The sequence below is a fragment of the Pseudozyma hubeiensis genome (assembly GCF_000403515.1).
Source record: "Pseudozyma hubeiensis SY62 DNA, scaffold: PHS51, whole genome shotgun sequence".
NCBI lineage: Eukaryota > Fungi > Basidiomycota > Ustilaginomycetes > Ustilaginales > Ustilaginaceae > Pseudozyma > Pseudozyma hubeiensis.
The window spans coordinates 262,844-280,955 of NW_012133833.1; the positions used below are offsets into that span (position 1 = coordinate 262,844).

Sequence of the window (18,112 nt, forward strand, 5' to 3'; positions counted from 1 at the left end):
GCCGATGCGACCACCGCCGTTTGCTGAGCGGACAGGCGTCACTCGATGCAGGGCGAGAAGCGCCAAAGCTACAATGATTCGAACAGACATGACTGCCGAGATCGCAACTGTGAGTGTACCAGAGCTGTTTTGTCAAAGTGAGTCAGGTGAGGATGTCGCGTAGGAGACTCCGGACGGAAGTGCATCACACCGTTGAAGTTAGAGCGCAATGGAGGCTAATTCTTTCATCTGCCACGCTTGAAGACCTGCATGAAAGCTGCAGCCTCGATGTGGGCTTTGAAGGAGCTCATTTCTAGGATCACGAAAGCAATCATTTCACTCATAAAGGATCGCAGCTCTGCTTCGAATGCTAGCCCTATCATGACAATGTTATAGTCGGCCTTGAAGCAGGATCTCGTTGCCGTCGAGTGTGATCTGCGCATGCTTCTTCTACGAAAGGAAGGAGCTTCCTTGCCTCTCGTGCACAGGTGTGTGAGTGAGCTCGATGAAGGGTTTACTCAGTCTTGTGGCTGCGAAGCTTGCATTTCCGCTCCCACGTCGCTTCTTGTGGCGGCTCAGGACATGCGATATCTGAGGTAATGAAGACAATGCATCAGCTCCTTTGAAGGCCTCTCTTTTCCCCCGACCCACGAACGCCTCTGAAACGGCTCTCGATGGGCTATGAACCTCAATTTGAACCTTCTGTGCAACAGATCGAACTACTCGAGTGAGTTTGGTCGCTCTCAAAACTCTGGAAAGTACGAAGTAAGTGATAATATACCACGTTACCGGAACGCAGGGCGTCAAAGATTGGTCCGTGGACCATACTGGCTGGCCACTTCAATATGAAACACGCAGCTGAGGCAAGGAGCGGTGGCTCATAGAAGAGAGGAGCTCAAAGAGACACGCAGCTGCCTCCTCTCATTAGAGCCGTGTGGTGGGTCGCGGCAAGAATCGAGAGTCGACTTTCGGAGTCTTCGACCCTTCAACCCAGCTTCACTCAAGGGAAGTGAGAGACAGCTTGCTTGCCTGTTGTTCTCGTCGAATGAGAACCCCCATTGCGTCACATTACCTTGGTTGAATCTCGTTGTGTTGCTCCAAATCGGCCGACCGAACGTTCGCCCCACGTCGCTTTAACCTTCAAGTTCAGGGAAGCCGAAAGCTGTGAAGACTCTCCGCAACGGGCGCTCATTCATCATGCGACCAACTGACGTGTCTTTGGAACGCATCAAGTGAGCTTATGTCTAACGTTCGAAGGCGTCAGGTGCCTGTTCATGGAAACTTCCTGCATTGTACAGCCATGGTGATTCTCAAGAGCACCTTAGCCATACAGGTTCGTACAGAGAGGAACTCATTGAAGGAATAGACTGCCTGAAATCAACACACAGCTGACAATTTGGTTGCACAGATCTCCTTGCTTTTGTTCGCCGTTGTCTATGGGGTCCGTATCCCCCCTTTGCCAGCGTCAGTATCACAGGTGGAAGCAGCGAAAGCGATCATCAATGATCGGCCGCCGAACGAGCTGATCAGCCCGGAAAGACTGGCCAAAAGGCTGTACCATCTAGCCTTCCTGGAGGGAGACCCTTCAAGGCCACATGCAATCTATCATCAGCTTCAGAGTCATGCGTTTTATCGCATGAACATTGAGCGGTATTTGCACTTGAAGGTGATGCCAATCTGGAAAGAAGTCGCCCAATCGCGCTCGAAAGGAAGCTCGGTAACGATCATAGCGCCTGTCGGCCCCCTCAAAGGCGGCGAGACTGCCACCAAAGAAGCTTCTTTGTCGATTCTTGGAAAAGCACCGGACACCATCAATGACAGTGCTAATAGACTCGCTGGCTTAGCAATCTTCGACGATGACAAAGCGTACGAGACCTACGATGGACTCGTCAAAGACTTCTGGAAGAACTACGCATCACTCTTCTCTCGCCTATACTTCACGCGTTTATCTGAAGGACGAGAGAGCGACGTTGTGCCCACGGGTAAGAGCTTGTTCAGCGAGCTTTCAAAAGACAAGACGGACGCGTTCAAGTATCTCGACAGGAATCGGGCTTCAAGTCTGTACGACTCGCACTACCGTATGGTCTTCCACACCTCTGCCGCGGAACTCGAACCGGCGATGTCGAACTTCGACAACGACGAGATGCGCAGGATATCGAATTACCTGGGATCGAAGCCTAGCAGTCAGGGCACATTGCCTGGTAGCGATCCTGGAGACCGGCTCGGATCATCTCAGTTCCAAGACACTGAGGGTTAAAGACGACATCTTCTGCTGTCGGCTCGGTGAAAAGGCCCGATACATTGATTCGCCACGTACAATGTGAATCACGAGTGTTACCGTAATTTGTTCTGCTCACGTGTCTTCGGCGAGCTACAAGGTACATCAATGACCTGCACCAGCGATCTTCTGATATCGTCACTCCCAAGCAATGTCAAGCATATCTTATTCAGTTTTTGAGTGCGTTCGGAACATGACCATGCAAATTCAGCATTCAAAAGTATCACTGGCGCGAAAGTTTTAGGAGGGAAGCTTCAGATGCTCCGCCAGCGTCTTGATTCGCCTTCCTTCTTCGAGAGACCTGTTAAGGATGTCTCTGCTGGGAACATCCAAGAGTGCATAGCCTAGCCATGTTACAGACGTATGCGGATGAGGTTTGACGCTTACGAGGGCCCATGATACTCTTTCGGGGTCGGAAGGCTGCAGCTCGACAACCGCTTTCTTGAATTTCTCGCTCTCTGTGGGCAATGCGACGACTCGCTCCGTGTGGGTCATATCAGGGGTAATATATACGGCGTGTTTTGTGTACAGCTGACGCTGTAACTGTTGCTGGAGGAAGCGCAGGTGGAATGGTCGAGCATCTACGAGCGGTTGAGCCATTCGAAGATTACCCGGGTTGATGCGAAGCTTGACTAACTGATTTCCAAGACTCCTCAGAATGTGCCATTGTTCCATTACTGGAACGAGAATTTCTTTCAAAGAGGGCACTGCACTCGTCGCTTCGCTGTGAGTGACTGTCGCCGGGGGAAGCAATGAAACAAGTCGCGATGAAGAGGGAATATCTGGCGTTGGATCCGGTGATCCTGAAAAGGTCTCTGTACGGTCGAAGAATGGCGAAGCAAGACCATCAATCAAGTGATGGCGAGCGGTTGGGATGAGGAGACTCCAGCTGTAATGCTCCATCGAAGGGAGATGTGGATCGTTCATCGTAGGAAAAGAAAAGTCGGAAAGCTGCGAGGCATCGTGGGATCCGGCAAGGTCAGAATTACCCGGACCGGAATGGACGTCCCCCTCAAACGCCTGTGTCACCATGCACGTCAGTATCGCAGCGATGAGGCCGAAGATGGTCATCGTGTAAGGAATATATCGAAAAGACACCATCCTTGGAACGATTCGAGGCTCTTCACGTATCAGCTGAGAAATTAGACAGGGAATGGCCGATCCTTTTATCAGCGCCAAATAGTGGGCTAGCTCTTCCATTGCGTTATGTCGGACCACAAACTCAACCAAGGACGTTCGCTCGGCACGACGCTCCTTTCACGGAAAGAGAGGGACGAGATTTGTCGAACATTTTTCATTTCGCAGTTATAACAGGGACCCTTGATACAGTAACAGTTTGACCTTCGAGCTGAGCCAATGCAAAGGTGGGGAGTCCTTGGGAAATCACTCGGACCGCGTCGCAGACCATGACGGAGTCGCTCACATGATTCGTTGCTGCGATGATGGTAAATTGCTTTTCAGATAGATGCGAAGGAAAATACCCACACGGAAGCGCGATGAAGCAACGAGAGCATCATTCTCACAGTCCTGTAGAAGCCTTCTCGATCAACGGAAGATTGACAAAATGCATGGGAAGGTAGAGAATGAGAGAGCTTCACACGCGGCGGGTGAGAAAGTAGTGCAAGCTTTGAACGTCGAGAGACTTGAAAAGCTTACGATCAAGATCGTAGAGATCGGGCTCAAAGTGTGACACGTATGAATGAAAGTCGATACGTGGAGGTGTTCCCCGCGAAGCTGGGTGGACCTGAAGGATAGCCCAGCTGAGTCTTCCTGGAGGTACTCCCTCCGACAATCGGTAAGGCACAGCAACGAGTCTACCACGACGGTCCGGTGAGACGTCCAGGAAAACCACCTGCTTTGCATGCTGACTCATCAGTAAACGCTGGCTCATGTCGGTCAGGTGCCTCGAACTGGACGTAACGGGAGGGGCCACGACCTGTAGCGATGTGCCGTCACGATCCATTTCGATGAGACGATGAGCGAGTCTCAGGATGCCACGGTATTTTTCGTCCGAGGTGATCACTGCAGGTGTGACCTCCACGGGAATATACGTCCTGCCTTGGGAGGGTACATAGAGATCTTCGTGGTCTGAGATTGGCGGGAGTGGAGGTCTTTGAAAGATGAGCAGTGGATCCTCTCGTCGAGAGGTCGTGCCCGTACTACTTGTGGAAGCTTCGTCGGTCTTTGTTCCGGAACCAGCTCCAGAGACCGGGTCCAGAAAGAGCAACAGAGCGCCGAATATTCGGACTGCAGGCAGGAATAAAACGAACTCGAGCCTCATGATGGCCCAGTACTCAAGCGGCAAAGGTGCTGCAATAGTAGTTGTGAGGCAGTGGAGGGCCATTGTCGCGACCTAGCTGTTCGGCTCTTATAGCTCGGGCTTCTGCTCTTTGGCGAGGCGCTGTGTCTCACCCTGTCCAGATCGAGCTCGATACATTGCGTACCTCGATCGTCCTTCATCAAAAACCTGATTGGTCAGGGTGTCCCCGACCAGACTACTTTTGATGAAACGTAGGAGCCACTTCGACCGCGGCGTGAGCGTGAGACTGCCTTAGTCGTGGATTACAGGTCATCCGTCTCGGGTGACGAGTCAAAACCGTTCCCGGGCCTGCTGCACTCGTTCTTGGCATGCAAATGAGGCGTCGATCTGCTGGGTAAAAGAGTTTCATCACAGTATGGAAATCGAAGCCAAGGCTCGCAAAACCCCAGTCTGAGTTGATCTGCGAAGTGACTTTCCAGCCCGTAATCATCCGTGAGTTTACGACGTGGACCGGGACCAACAGACTTCTGCACGTTCACTTTCTTCTTCGTAACAATGAAGGCTGTCGTTGCAGGCTGAAGAGCCCTCACCCAAAGGTTTGTACTAGGAAAAAGCTGTGCTTGGGTATAGCTGAAAGCTGCACCGACGTTATATAACGATGCTGCGGATTGTATTTCTTGAGAAGCTATCTCTGTTCAGACGCCATGAAGGAGCGAATGGAGGCTGCGCGAAATGGGAACGCCATTTGGAAAGCCGTCTGCACCTAGAATACTTTGATGGAGGAAGTTGCGATTTTCAACCCCGTCCAAGCGCAAAAAGCCATTGAAAACGATCTGATCTTGTCGATGCTTTCGAACTGTTACCAAACCGACGTGAGCGACGTCAGGTCGCTCCAGGTCCCCAAGGATCTCCCCTGTGCGATCGGAGGGAATGACAAAAGCGTATTGGTCGCCAAGCACAAAGGGCTGAATATGAAGCATATGCTTGGCGTAGCGATGCTCGTTGAGAGCCAGGCGAAGGCTTTGTTTTGAGGATTCCGAGTATGGCAGTGCTATGTTGTGTGGTAGTGCCTGTCCAGGGGTGCCAAGCTTTGCGAGCTTGTCCGTGAGCGCTGAAGCAGGGCGGGCGAGTTCGTCCGAAGTCAAGAGAGCTAGCTGTAGATGTGGGCCGCTATTTCCTGCCTCAGATGAAGAGCCAGCTGGGACCGGCGCAGAAAGTGAGACGCCAATCTGTCGAACAGCAACAAGGACCAGAAGGCAGAAGTGATGACGAAGGAAAGCGGAGACCATCATTTTGTGTAGGGTAAGCCAATGTCACAGAATCACACAACCGATGTCTGAGTGGAGATTTCCGTGCCTGTGACGTGGCCTATTTATAGCTTCAGTGCGACGATCAGAGTCCCGCTCAATCAACCAAACAGCGTGAGCATGTTCACCAGGGGATAGTCCACAGTACTCTGTTGCATTTTCCCAGGGGCGACGCGGTCCCAGTACATTGTTTGCTGTCCGTTGTTGCGGTTACCGATGCATGCCATGCATCGACCTCTGAAGAAGAGGAAGAAGCGATAGGAAGTGTTGGAGGTCTGTTGAATGTCAAAAAAAGCTCGTGTGGCTTGATGAAGACCGGCAGTTGACTTGCTCGGCCTAGACATGCCGTGCAATATGCGCGGAAAACCAACACCAACTTTTCTGGCTGAAATTGACTTTCGCACGCACTCAACGGATGTCACCGGCATGCACGCAACAAGAATGCAGGCAATCTGGCGGGTATGAGTTAATTTCTTGAACAACTCGATCTTGGAAGCAATCAACCGGCCCGCCTCTTTCATTGATGCATGAGGAGTGCGAATCATTGTTTCGGACCTCATCTGAAAGCAGCACCACGATTGGTGGCATCTGCACCATGCCGTCTATTGATTTGCCGGTTGTCCCCTTCCCATCCCGCTTCTTGAGGGAAGTAAAATAGAAGTGGCTCGAGCAAGACAGTCTACAGTAGCCTTGGCGGCTCAAAGCACGATGAGAATCAATACTTGCAGAGGCTGTGAGATCTTCATAATGGCTCGGAATCTTGTGCAGAGACGGAGCAGGACAGAAAAGAAAGCTGCTAACGCAGGCTCTCAACATCTCAACTCCTCAAGGTGGCACGCACTCGCACCAAGCAGTTGCACTCTACACGGGCGAGAGAGTGTAGGGGTCTCGTGCTGATACTACATGTCGATGTAGTGCCCACTTTCTGTGCAGTGACAGGCGACGTCATCAAAATCGATTCACAGGGGTTCCTCACATAAGCTGTACGCCCACCGCGATCATCAAGAATGAAGCCCAATGCAACTTGACTCCAAGCCGCGGAGACGTCAAACGGAACAACTCGGATTATCTTTTAACAATACTGCTAGCCTCAACTGCTCTTCTGCTCGAGAACTACCTGTTCAAAAGCATTGAGCCTAAAGTGGATAGCGCGTCAGCAGATTGTCAAACTCCGATTGAGGCGTTTTTGAAAGGCATTTCGAGCGAGTGAGTCTAACTGAACATAATTGAAGTCCTTGTTCAGCCTGTCGTGGATCTCTGCATCCTCAAGCCCTGGGACCTGAGCAAATGTGTGCAATTGGATCTTTTGATCCAGCGACTTCCAAACATGCGGTGTGGAGACGACAGCGATATTTGGCGACGTTGACGAAGCACTGTCCAGAAGCAACGCATGCACCTTTCGCTTATGTGGTGTCTGATCGAGGTAGACGAGGCGCTCACGTTGGTGGTTTCTGTTGAGCTCTTTGCGTATCCAGTCAAGATGACCTGTATCGTCGTACGGAACCATGAATCCTTGAACGTATCGTCGAGTGCTGAGGCCTAGGTCTTTGACGCGAGCTTGCAGAACTTTTGCATAGTGCTTGGTTTGGTAGGGACCCATTGGGCTGGCTTCCAGCTGATAGAGGCCTCCTTCCCTACCTGCGAACAGGGATGAGGCGATTTCTTGAAGAACATCGCTGATGGCGAGGCTGTTCATCATCGACCACGAGTAAAGGATTATGGTCACGGCGAAGCTGCGGAAAATATGAAGGAAGCGCATGCTGTTTCAGGAAGAAGTCGAAGAAGTAGTCTCGAGACAAGAGCAAAGCTACTCCAGAGGTCGGAGGGCTGTCTCGGAGATCGAGTGCTTCTGTTATATGCTTGGCTGAATGCTGCTCTTGTCTTGGAACAAGTTTTGAGAGCGTCAAGCCTGCGGCGACTTCGGTCATGAAGAAATCCATCTCGGCGTCCAAGTGTCGGTTGACCGCCTTGCCGGCGATCTAAGTACGGCAACTAGTGCCTCGATTGATGACTCACGCTGGGCTTCGTCTAGCGGTATCACCCAATGCTCGACAACTCTGCCTGCCCCGACTCCCGGCACATCTTGGCACGACAAATTTTCTCGAGACATACACGCTCCGCAAGAGGCGACAGTGACTGTGATGCAGGCGGCGAAGGTTTCATGACAGATCTGATTTCCAGGTGAACCTGAGATCACTGAGCTCGAAGGGCTGCTCATACAACATGCTCTCTTCTTGACAGGCTGCTTAATCACAGAGATGCATTACTGCGTCGATGGGCTTTGTTCTGTTTGCGGACTGCGTCACACTTTAACTAAAGTCTCATTCTTTTCTACCTTAGAGGATGAGCTCCTTTCGCAGCCATGAGCAAGCGGCTGAGCTGAAGCGACGAGCATCAAAGCAGTGATGATTGCCCGTACCAACCATAACTCAAGGATGGACGCTAAGTACACGGTAGAGATCATGAGAGAGTCCCTGCGCAGGGTCAAGCTTAGGCAGCACCGAGTCCGCACGGGGTGCGTTCAAGGCAGTTGCAAAGCCGTAAAGCGCCACCCTAGGTCCGTGTCCGAAGTATTCAAATGCGTCAGCTGGGTCGTTATGCCAAACGCCTAGAATAGCAAACGTGTGCTGATCCACCCTTCCTCCTGACAGCCGTGTATCGGCGGTCGCGGGATTGAAATAGCGCGGGTCCAAAGGCATAGCGTAAGTCTTCAAGGGATTGCCCCAGCCTTTATCTTCTCCGTTCGCAAACAACGGAAGATACTGACGTTTTGAGGGATCTTCTTTTGCCATCTGTTCACGCACCGTCGAAGAGGCGCCGAGCATCGTGGTGAGATCCAATCGCCACCCAGAACCCTGAACGTCCGCTTTGCTAAATTGCGGGACTTGATGGACCTTTTGCCTGAGCCACGCCGTGTAAATCTCTAGATCGGGTGTTTGAGGAACTAAGAGAGTTTGCGGCAGTAAAGGAAGGGAAGCTATGATGCCTGTGGCTTGCATGGGCTTGCGCGGTTTTTTGGCAGAGAAGATGTTGCCTGGGGCAGCTTGCACAAAATTGAAAAGCAGCAGAGTAGCGCAGAGAAGAGCTGCCAGCTTCATGGCGTTGGTTGAAGCTCGGTTGTGTTCTCTGAATAGACGCAACTTCTCAAACGAGTTTGTGCCGGTGAGTCTGATGTTGAAGACCCAGCGTTACTGTCGGTGCTATGAGAAAGCGAAGTCATACTTATACCTTCGTACTTGGCTAGATCGAGCTTGGTTTGGTCAGTGAGGTGATGCCCCTCGGCAGGAGTTGTATCGAGAACATCTATTGGACATCGCATACTCTATTGGAACAGACACTGATGCTGGTCAGCTCTGATAGAGTCAAATGCTTATGTAACGGTGCCGATGAGCCGAGACGGTACGGCCAAGGAAAAGCAATCAATTAATACCGTATCTTTGCACGTCGGTATCTTTGCAACTGCCGTGATTTGATGAAATGAAAGGAAACGGCGACAATGTGGGACCACATGTCCCGCCGGTCGAAACAGCACTTGCCCATTTGCTCTAGGTGTCATGAAGGTAGAAGACGGCCATCCGGACTCTTGAAGCGTCAAGGCTCAATGCAGAGACAGATCGGGCTGTCTGTCCAGACGTTGGGAAATTTTCTCGATTTAACGACGTATGAGGCGTCGATGTTGGTCTGCACTGAGACTTTGCATGTGCATCAGACCCACAAGCAGCGCCATGATGTGTATCGGAAGGAGCAGGAGCTGCATCCAAGCGCTTCACATTGAGTGGGAAGTGCCAGGGTGAAACTACGACTTCGATGATCTATTCTTTGAGCGCCCACAGTGAACAGGAAGTCTGGGCTCGAGGAAACGGTATGACTGATCAAAGCACGGTAATCCCGTGCTCAACCGCAGCATGGACAGGCCTGGGAATGATCGCAGTGCCCGGAGCGATGTTGTCGAGATTGAGAAATTCTGCCAAATTGTGTACTTGTGTGTCTCGAGAGGCTTTCTTCTTCAGCTCCGAGTGAAGCTTTGGAACGCCTGTAGCGTCGGCAACACCATAAATGTCGACCACAGGTGGGCCAACAGCTATATGGGGGTCCAGCACGGTTCCGAGTATCACTATTTTCTGCCTTCCATTGATTCCAGCGTAGTCTCGGATGCCTCGCTGCCTGTAATCAGTGCCGTCAAGCGGCATGGCGTAGACTTTCACCGGTCTCCCTTGCCCATGCCAGCCCGGAGCGTGCAGGATGGGAATGAATTGCTTTTTGGTGCCGCCAGTTGCCATTTGAGCGCGCACAAGGTCTTGAATGCTAAGCAATTGGGTGTAGCTCATTGGAACGCTACTGACGCGAGCAGAACCATAGCCGAGTCGCTGTAGAGAACGTGGCAGCTCCTCCATGTACGCTTGATATTGCATTTCGGGTATACGAGGCGTCAAGAGAGTATCTGGTAGCCGGTAGATTACTCTAGGGGCGGTAGGAGGCGGTTTCTTCACCGAAGCTGATCGGGAGGAACTTGCACCAGGACGCGCAGCAGCTGGCCAACTGACGATGAGGAAGACAAGAATCCAGCGAAGGAAGAAAGTCCTCTGAAGCGAAAAGAATTCAAGCTGAAGCAACATGATCGTCAGGATCCTCGATCTACGACGCCCCTTTGAGGTACACGTATTTTGCCAAGTATGACCGAGGTCATTGCCATTGCTTGAGTGCGGCATGCTAGTTTTATAACAGCAATTGGCCGCTCCCCTCGCATGCTTCTTCTCGCAACTTGTTGGTCTTATCCTAGAGCTCCCACATTATCTTTGTGCCCCACGGCTGACAGTCGAGATGCCCTGAGATCTAGGGAGGGTGCGCGTCTCAAGCCAGATTACACTGTTGCATGACATGCGGGACCTTTCCGCAGCGAGATAGCACAAAATAATGCAGAGTATCTGGGGTCAATGGCGGGCAAATGAGCTTCATACGCGATGCATTGATCCCGCCGTCTACAGCACTTCATTGCGGCTTTTCTGTGACGCTGCTGAATACGCAGCGAATGAGTCTGGCCAGCGTACACAGGCACTCGTCGTGGGGCTATCTCAATGTCAAGTCTACTACTCCAGGCGGACAGAGCTCGATCAGTATATTCTGACGATGTGCTGGCATCACAGGAGATGAAAATCTTCCGACTGGGAAAGACTGTCAACTTTTCTTGACAGCCTTCTCGACACCCCCGCACGATTCTCCTCAACATTTCATTTTCATCGCCGCTCGGACAACAGTCTGGCACCCCACAATCATTGGTCAATGAGAGGTAACAAGATTTTGGTGTGGGAAAAAGGGCTGCGGCATTGTGGTGACCGTGGTCCCGCAGATGTGCCAATAAGCTTGTAGAGATGGGAGCCTTTTAACGTCGCAACACGTCCTCCAAAGATTCAGCAATGTCGCGGTTGAGCCAGGGACGCTCGAGCCTGGAATGGAAAGTCGCAGCATGGTCAAATTGCGCCAGTCCATACATTTCAACTGTGGCTGGTTGCAGATTCGCTGGTCCTCGATACAAAGTCAAGTCCAGCGGTGCTGGCTTACGAAGACCTACGATCAAGACTCGCTGAGACCCTTTACTAGCACCTGTACCAGCGAAATCGCCGATGATCGGTCGGTGTCTGTCGAAGTCTTGGTGGAAAAGGGGCACGGCGTAAACCTTGGTGCCTTGCCCGTCGTTTGCGAGACCCATAAACTGGCGTCTTTTAGGGAAGTTTGTCAATTGAGCACGGACAGTCCCGGCTAGCGAGGGAAGCGCATTCCGACTCTGCCAGTGAGGCTCGGCCTTGCTCGCAGCGTACCCTAAAGAGGCTACTTTGCGATCAAGGATATTGACGAGCATCTTGAAATGCGGCGGAGGAAGTGGCCTTGAAGACAGGCTGAACTGATTCGGCGATTGACGTTTGTCGAACTGCGTAGCTACGGCAATTGTCGACCCGAGGGGCGGAGCTGTCGAACATGAAACGTGTACCATCAGGTGGTAAAGAAGAAACACCAAGAGCAGGCTTGCAGACATCATGTTGTCTCTGCTGAGCTGCTGAAGGCCTCGCTGCTTGCTTGGGCCATGACACAGTAACTCTGTCTTGCCTTATATATGACATCCTCTCTGATTCTGACGGCGGTGTCAGCGTAATTTGTGAGTTTGACAGGGGCTCGACGTGGTCACAAGCACCTGCTCGGCGGCGTCGGTCAGAATGGTCCGACAGGTACCTAATCTTCCCACATGCAGAGTCTCAGTACCTATGATACAGCCCTCTTGCTGTTGTTGTACTCTCACCTTTTCTTCTCAGGAAATACTGTGCAGAACATCGGGAAATCAAGTGGGCGAAAACCTCACACGGTTTTGCAAAATTCGCATGGAGGTCCTAGACGATCACCTTGACGATGGACTCTCCGATGTCAGAACTTCTCACAAAGCATACCGGGTCCTAGTTTCTGTGTCCAGTGAGACAGCCTCGTACGTCAACATACTCCAAAGGGGCGTTGTAGACTGTCACGCTGTTGTCGTAGGTGTGCGAACGATCGAAGATGTGTCGATTTCTTTCACTCATAAGGACATTGGCTGAACGCCCACGAGTTCAGAGACGCAACATCTCCGGTACATTGTGCATCAGCTGCTCCGCCTGACTCGATGGCTGATGCAGAGTGTTGGCATTCTTGATCTTCACTATGCCATACAGCCGGATGCTACGGCCCATTCCTGCAAGCTCGCCAGAATCGTAGACACTCAAGATGGCGGCTTTGCTGACGTCGTCCTTTCCAGCGACCCGACCAACACTGTTTGGCCATCTAGCTACCGCGCTGTGGTCAAGCGGCATGGCATACGTTTTCATGGCGCTTCCACTGAAAATCGGCATGAATTGCTTCCTGTCGGGATTGCTTTTCATCTGAGTCAAGACCAGATCTTCGATTCGGTTGAGGTTGGCATACTTGGAATCGTGGAAAGTCACAGTAGCGTGCCGAAATCCGAGGTTGTGGAGCTTCGAAGGAAGCACACGGATCGCCGGTTCCATGACGATGTTGGGAGAATTAAATATGGACAGCTCTGCAGGAAGTTGGGGAGACGAGGGTGCGACTTCTGAGAGACGTTGCATGTCCTCATGTCTCGAATTGACCATGCCGGGCTCGGTTCCATCACCACCGAGCTTCGCCGCTCCGGTGTAGCGTCCGCGAGACGTTGACGAGGAAGCCCCAGCGCGCACAGAGGCAGGCCTCAGACAACAGAGGACGGCTGTGATGACGAAAAGAATAGGTAGCCATGCAGGGCGGAACGAAGACATGATGGGAAGTGTACTTACAACGGAGAAGCGTAACAGACTTGACCACCTTGCATCTTTATATTCCCTGAAACTGCCTTTCAAGAAGCTTTCAACAAGCGGTATCTGCTTGATGGAGACCCTCAGCTTGCGCCTTATCTTGACGACTACGGATGTCGGGAATATCGAGTGTCGATTTGCGGAAGCAAAATCGGCGAGAGTACAGCATGTGCCAGGAGTGCTGAAAAACCCTCTCGAGGGAGAATACCGGGCCGGAGTGGGACCAACCTACCAATTTGTGAAGTGGACCGTGATGGTGAATACAAAGCAACCTGCTGTCAACGTTCATTCCGACACAAATGCGACAACGAGAAGCCATACGTCAAATCACACCACCCTGCGTCGGCCCCGGCTCAGTCCACTCGGATTTACCAACCTACTGTAGGTGAGGTTTGACAAGGTGCGAAATGAATTGTCGAAGGAAGGCGACGATCACAGAGCTTCGTCTCCGTTTCTGTCAGCCGAAGTGCTGTCATGTGCTGTCTCTACCACACATCGTGACAATGAACGCATGCAGACAATACAGCCGCCTGCTGCTATTTTGGAAATGCAATGTCACTGAAATGTGTCTCGGAGCAACAATGGCCCCTTCAAGGAAAGACATTATGAAGAGCAGCGAGCTCGCGAAACACGCCCCGGATGCTCAGGACATCACCCGCTCGAACGTGAGCAAGTGGAATGCGTCGTTGTACCTCCAACAAGTACGACATGTCAACGTCATGATCGGAAACTACGGAAGCATAGCCGTGAAAATTGATCACAGGGAAATTGTCGAGCTTGGCAGGATCGCGAATAGGAGGATGGACGCTCAACAGCGCAAAGAGATGACGTCTGCCGTATTCAGCTTCGACTACGACGGGGAAAGCAACAGCCAGGCCATGCGCGTCGCCTTGGGCTGGACCGAGATGCAGAAATTGACGCATGTGGCGATCGAACCGCATTTGAAATTCGAGTTCTCTCAAGGAGATAGGAGAAGAGGTCAACTCAGATACTTGAAAGTGTCGTAGACCGAGGTCGCGGTATAGATGCAGGTCGAGACGGATGCTGTAGATGCTGTGGTGTTCGTGGGCATCTGTGAGTTGGAATGGCTGCGTGAAGGTCGGTGTCAACCGAAATATGGCTGCTGCTGCAGTCGGACCAGCAGCAAGAAGGATGACTGCACAGCTCAAGAGGAGGTAAGCTCGAAGGAGGAGCATCCTGAATAAGCTAAACGAGTGGACTGAGCCCAGAAGAAGGTGCACAAAGTGCACTCATCCATGGTCATATATATAGATGAGATGTATGGGCACGGCGCTTTCGCCATGCTCTTTTCATCTGCGGATCTGCAGGGCGTCTGCGGCAGCAAAGCCGGACCAGCATCAGATGCCACGATCCGTTACGTAAGAGACGGGTCCAAGGCTTGGGTCAAGCGTGTGAGCGTGGCTTTGTGCCAGTGGGGGTTTCATGCAGCCACTCCTTCGAAGGTGGGAAGCGGCCAAAAGTTTGACGTTGCTTTTCACCGAGTAGGGGCAAAGAGTTGACTTGAATCGCCTCAGTGCGGCACAGCTGCCGACGACAGCCCGAAGATCCTTTCTCTCCGTAACACGGGATAAACAGCGAGCCTCCCCGGAGAACTGGATCAGGCACAGCAGTGCAAAACATCCAAGCGGCAGTCTCACTTCAATTTGGCTGCGTTGTAGACAGGCCGAAGTAGGGACAATGCTTGCCAGCGAAATACATACATCTCGATGAGTACAGACGATGATGCTTGGCTTCTTCTGTTCAATAGGCCCTTGATCATAGGATAGGCTCCCAATTCGGCGGACGAAGCATCCCGAGCTCCCTAAACACCTCTTCGATGGTAAGAACGTGACCCTTTTCCACTGCTACATTATCAGGTCCATGCGACTGAGCGAGTCTATCCACTACCTGCTGTCCATTGCTAACTGTGACATGACCGTGCCATTTCAACAGTCTACGAGCACCACGGGAGCGAGGCTGATGAGCGCTCAGGATTGCCCACGTGTGATCGCCTTCCGGACGAGCGTCTCTGTGCAAGGGAGTAGCGAGGACCATATCCGGAATGCCTAAAGCAGTGTGACCGAGGTAAAGGAATCGACGCAGGGTACGATCGTGGTTGAGATTACCACGGATTTCGTGGGGAGACAACCTGGCGACAGGGAAAGGCTGTACGTGAACGTCGGGGATTTGCCAGTTGTCTCGAATGTGGTCGCCAAGTCTTGCCTGGTACTCTTCACGTACGTTGCTGGGAGCGTTGAGTCTGATAACGTAGCTACCGGTATAAGGGCGGGTCTCGTCCAGCACAGGCGGAGACGACCCCGTTCCGCCAGCTGCGAGGACCGTCAGGCTGATCACGCCTAGGACGGCGAGAAGAAGAGGCAAAGAGGGTCTCATGGCTGTCCCTGTCCTTTGCGGCGGCGCTTCGGGTATCACGCGAAATGGGTATGGGCAATGCCGCTGGAACCTCGAGACAGTGCTTATATACGTTTGACTTTGAACATCTTGCTCGATTCTTCATGTCAACAGGGAAGGTCAACGGCCCACGACGATCCTTCGAGCGTCGCTTTGACCGTGAAGATGAAGACACGTCTGAAACGTTTCAAGCGTCCCTGTTCTCACGCTCGTCTCATTTGTACTGATGTGAAGCTGGCCAGGCAGACATCTGACGCTCAATCGCATGCACAGCCAGACTGATCGAGCGCCTCTCTCTATCTGTGTTCCTCACACCAGTTGGGACTCTACTGATCGTGGCGTCCGCTTATCTCTGAATCTCCCTACTTGGGCATCATGTGATCACCCTGGCTTCTCATATAAGGCGCAAAGCTTCCAAGACCTCATTTCCGGTCAACGCTGCTCCCGGCAACGTCAAAACGCACGCGCCCCTCAACCACGTCGGTCTCGGTATCTCCTCCCCCATCTGTCCCACTCCCGACACCTTGACGAACTCCACCACCATCACATATGGCTGAGACAGCTCGCGCTCGTGGCCGACGCGAAGTAAAGCAAAGTACTTTTGACCATGACTCTGATACGTATCGCTCACGGCGAAGGCGATTCGCATAGAGCGCCCAGCATTGGCGGTTCCGAGCTGAATGAAGCGAAGCTTGTTGGCGCTGTGACGAATCTGGTACTCGAGTTGTTCAATGGTGATTGGATAGCGATGGACAGGGATGATGTGAGCGTAGGGTAGTTCGAAGGAGTAGACGAGATGGTGATGCAGAAGGGGCTGAAAGTCGTGATCCGGAACGGGCCATGGTGTGACGAATAGTTCTCTGTTGATAAAAGTTGGAGGAGGAAGAGGGCGCGGGTCGGTATCGATGGGATGAATTTGTGCGTCGCCGAAAGCTGAGACGAATGGCAGTACGACGAGCGTAGCCATGATAACGATCAGAAGGCACGGCGTTTGGCGTTGATTGAAAAACGACATCTGATCAAGTGCTGCTCGGTAACGTCGCCAAAGGAGACGAATGATGCTGGAGTGATGTCACATAGATCACGATGCCAGCTGACTCAGAAGCTCGGGCTATTAAGGCGAAGGGTCGAGCTGCGCAAGCCCTGAAATAATGCCTCAGGACGACACCCACCTCGAGCATACAAAAGCAACGCGGAAGCGTACCGATGAGGTCACAGCAGACTTGACGTCAACAAGCGTTGCAGCTCAGATGAAGACACCATTGTAGCATTCGATCGAGAAAACTGGCATATCGCCCACACATGAATAATGCAAGGAGACTACAATCTTGCAAGCGCACGGCGATCGATCAACCGTCTGAGAGTGACACGTCAAAGCTGCAGGTTCAGTCAACGAGGAAGGTGATCGAAAAGCTCACGAGCAGTCAGCGTGCTACCCGGCTCCACGATCTGGCTACGCGGGAAGTAATGACCTGCAATATCGTGCTCGATCCCTGGAGCATTGTTCACGGTGACGAAACCGTTGATGTGCACGCGAGGATCAAAGGTAGCACTTCTATCAACCGAGACCAGAGCGAACGTTTTGCTGTTGGGTCTATCGTAGGGGGCAGGTATGTGAACAGCAGCCGCGAATCCTTGTCTACCCGGCCTGTCGGGAAAAGGTCGACCCAGGACAATCATGTTCCGGGTCTCTGCGGAATTCCGAATCGCTTGCATAACCTGATGGTCGGTGAACGGATGAGCCCGTGTGGCGATGGGCACCACTTCGGCCTGAGGGTAGGTGCGAGGACCCATCCATCCAGCGGGATCACGAAGAAGGCTGGCCAGAGTACCTGGAAGTTCAGTTCGTCCCATCTGATAGCCATGGTTGCTTGAGGTCACGAGCGCGCCGTCGTAGGCGCACCTGACGAGTAAAGCGAGCGTCGCGGCAAAGGCGAGGGTGAAAATCAGACGCATTTCGATGTCGAGAAGAACGACGGTGAGACGGTCGTTCGGGAAGAGTGGCTCTATGGACGACAGTTGTTATCTGCATTTGTGCCCTCACGATGATGATCCCCTTTTATACCTTCCAAGGTGAGATGTGAGCGAAGCATGAGCGGGTCCCACCAAGGTCCTCAGCAGTGCAACGTACGATGCCGACTCCGTAGCGCTCTCTCGATAATGAGAGTCATCAAAGCGAAGTGCCCTAGCTATTGCAAGGGTGATTGCGTGATACAGGCGTGTTCCGAGCAGAGCCCACACGAACCGCAGCTTGTGCCAGCGATGGTCGTGGATCAACGGGCGTCTTTCATCAACGGGCGTGGTCTTTCATCAACGACCGTCTTGGTGGCTCCACTGATGCAGTTGTCTTCACTCAACACGAAATCAGTCGATACTGTGGCCTGCATCCAACATACGTTGCTCCACACGCATGGTTCTCATAGAGAAAAATTGCAACACCCTGTTTCATTATCAAGAATGGCACTGACAATGCCGCATCAAAACCTTTCATTTCCTTGGCAAAACGAAGACCCACGATGACAACACAGTCCTCGTTTCAATGTCC

General features: G+C 52.3%; 14 protein-coding genes across 14 annotated transcripts; 4 read left to right on the plus strand and 10 right to left on the minus strand.

The window, feature by feature from the left end:
* Positions 1 to 45: 45 nt before the first annotated feature.
* PHSY_005527 (hypothetical protein) lies at positions 46 to 2,236 on the plus strand (the record flags this gene model as incomplete). Its single annotated transcript, XM_012336136.1, has 3 exons — positions 46 to 137; positions 693 to 744; positions 1,388 to 2,236. 3 exons carry the CDS (start codon positions 46 to 48, stop codon positions 2,234 to 2,236), a joined length of 993 nt encoding a protein of 330 aa, XP_012191526.1.
* Positions 2,237 to 2,497: 261 nt separating this feature from the next.
* Positions 2,498 to 3,457, minus strand: PHSY_005528 (hypothetical protein; the record flags this gene model as incomplete). Its single annotated transcript, XM_012336137.1, has 1 exon — positions 2,498 to 3,457. One exon carries the CDS (start codon positions 3,455 to 3,457, stop codon positions 2,498 to 2,500), a length of 960 nt encoding a protein of 319 aa, XP_012191527.1.
* Positions 3,458 to 3,851: 394 nt separating this feature from the next.
* PHSY_005529 (hypothetical protein) lies at positions 3,852 to 4,601 on the minus strand (the record flags this gene model as incomplete). The annotated part of the gene is made up of 1 exon (XM_012336138.1): positions 3,852 to 4,601. The coding sequence occupies one exon, from the start codon at positions 4,599 to 4,601 to the stop codon at positions 3,852 to 3,854; it is 750 nt and encodes a 249-aa protein (XP_012191528.1).
* Positions 4,602 to 5,212: 611 nt separating this feature from the next.
* PHSY_005530 (hypothetical protein) lies at positions 5,213 to 6,345 on the minus strand (the record flags this gene model as incomplete). The annotated part of the gene is made up of 2 exons (XM_012336139.1): positions 5,213 to 5,746; positions 5,953 to 6,345. The coding sequence occupies 2 exons, from the start codon at positions 6,343 to 6,345 to the stop codon at positions 5,213 to 5,215; spliced, it is 927 nt and encodes a 308-aa protein (XP_012191529.1).
* Positions 6,346 to 6,977: 632 nt separating this feature from the next.
* PHSY_005531 (hypothetical protein) lies at positions 6,978 to 7,583 on the minus strand (the record flags this gene model as incomplete). The annotated part of the gene is made up of 1 exon (XM_012336140.1): positions 6,978 to 7,583. The coding sequence occupies one exon, from the start codon at positions 7,581 to 7,583 to the stop codon at positions 6,978 to 6,980; it is 606 nt and encodes a 201-aa protein (XP_012191530.1).
* Positions 7,584 to 8,253: 670 nt separating this feature from the next.
* On the minus strand, positions 8,254 to 8,649 carry PHSY_005532 (mitochondrial phosphate carrier protein; the record flags this gene model as incomplete). The annotated part of the gene is made up of 1 exon (XM_012336141.1): positions 8,254 to 8,649. One exon carries the CDS (start codon positions 8,647 to 8,649, stop codon positions 8,254 to 8,256), a length of 396 nt encoding a protein of 131 aa, XP_012191531.1.
* Positions 8,650 to 9,696: 1,047 nt separating this feature from the next.
* On the minus strand, positions 9,697 to 10,152 carry PHSY_005533 (hypothetical protein; the record flags this gene model as incomplete). The annotated part of the gene is made up of 1 exon (XM_012336142.1): positions 9,697 to 10,152. One exon carries the CDS (start codon positions 10,150 to 10,152, stop codon positions 9,697 to 9,699), a length of 456 nt encoding a protein of 151 aa, XP_012191532.1.
* A 1,052-nt stretch (positions 10,153 to 11,204) lies between these two features.
* Positions 11,205 to 11,858, minus strand: PHSY_005534 (ATP-dependent DNA helicase RecQ; the record flags this gene model as incomplete). The annotated part of the gene is made up of 1 exon (XM_012336143.1): positions 11,205 to 11,858. The coding sequence occupies one exon, from the start codon at positions 11,856 to 11,858 to the stop codon at positions 11,205 to 11,207; it is 654 nt and encodes a 217-aa protein (XP_012191533.1).
* Positions 11,859 to 12,033: 175 nt separating this feature from the next.
* PHSY_005535 (gamma-glutamylcysteine synthetase, putative) lies at positions 12,034 to 12,405 on the plus strand (the record flags this gene model as incomplete). The annotated part of the gene is made up of 2 exons (XM_012336144.1): positions 12,034 to 12,045; positions 12,130 to 12,405. 2 exons carry the CDS (start codon positions 12,034 to 12,036, stop codon positions 12,403 to 12,405), a joined length of 288 nt encoding a protein of 95 aa, XP_012191534.1.
* A 12-nt stretch (positions 12,406 to 12,417) lies between these two features.
* PHSY_005536 (hypothetical protein) lies at positions 12,418 to 13,119 on the minus strand (the record flags this gene model as incomplete). Its single annotated transcript, XM_012336145.1, has 1 exon — positions 12,418 to 13,119. The coding sequence occupies one exon, from the start codon at positions 13,117 to 13,119 to the stop codon at positions 12,418 to 12,420; it is 702 nt and encodes a 233-aa protein (XP_012191535.1).
* A 443-nt stretch (positions 13,120 to 13,562) lies between these two features.
* PHSY_005537 (hypothetical protein) lies at positions 13,563 to 14,162 on the plus strand (the record flags this gene model as incomplete). Its single annotated transcript, XM_012336146.1, has 1 exon — positions 13,563 to 14,162. The coding sequence occupies one exon, from the start codon at positions 13,563 to 13,565 to the stop codon at positions 14,160 to 14,162; it is 600 nt and encodes a 199-aa protein (XP_012191536.1).
* A 109-nt stretch (positions 14,163 to 14,271) lies between these two features.
* On the plus strand, positions 14,272 to 15,225 carry PHSY_005538 (hypothetical protein; the record flags this gene model as incomplete). Its single annotated transcript, XM_012336147.1, has 2 exons — positions 14,272 to 14,330; positions 15,033 to 15,225. The coding sequence occupies 2 exons, from the start codon at positions 14,272 to 14,274 to the stop codon at positions 15,223 to 15,225; spliced, it is 252 nt and encodes an 83-aa protein (XP_012191537.1).
* Positions 15,226 to 15,961: 736 nt separating this feature from the next.
* On the minus strand, positions 15,962 to 16,534 carry PHSY_005539 (hypothetical protein; the record flags this gene model as incomplete). The annotated part of the gene is made up of 1 exon (XM_012336148.1): positions 15,962 to 16,534. The coding sequence occupies one exon, from the start codon at positions 16,532 to 16,534 to the stop codon at positions 15,962 to 15,964; it is 573 nt and encodes a 190-aa protein (XP_012191538.1).
* Positions 16,535 to 16,956: 422 nt separating this feature from the next.
* Positions 16,957 to 17,523, minus strand: PHSY_005540 (aspartokinase; the record flags this gene model as incomplete). Its single annotated transcript, XM_012336149.1, has 1 exon — positions 16,957 to 17,523. The coding sequence occupies one exon, from the start codon at positions 17,521 to 17,523 to the stop codon at positions 16,957 to 16,959; it is 567 nt and encodes a 188-aa protein (XP_012191539.1).
* Positions 17,524 to 18,112: the final 589 nt, after the last annotated feature.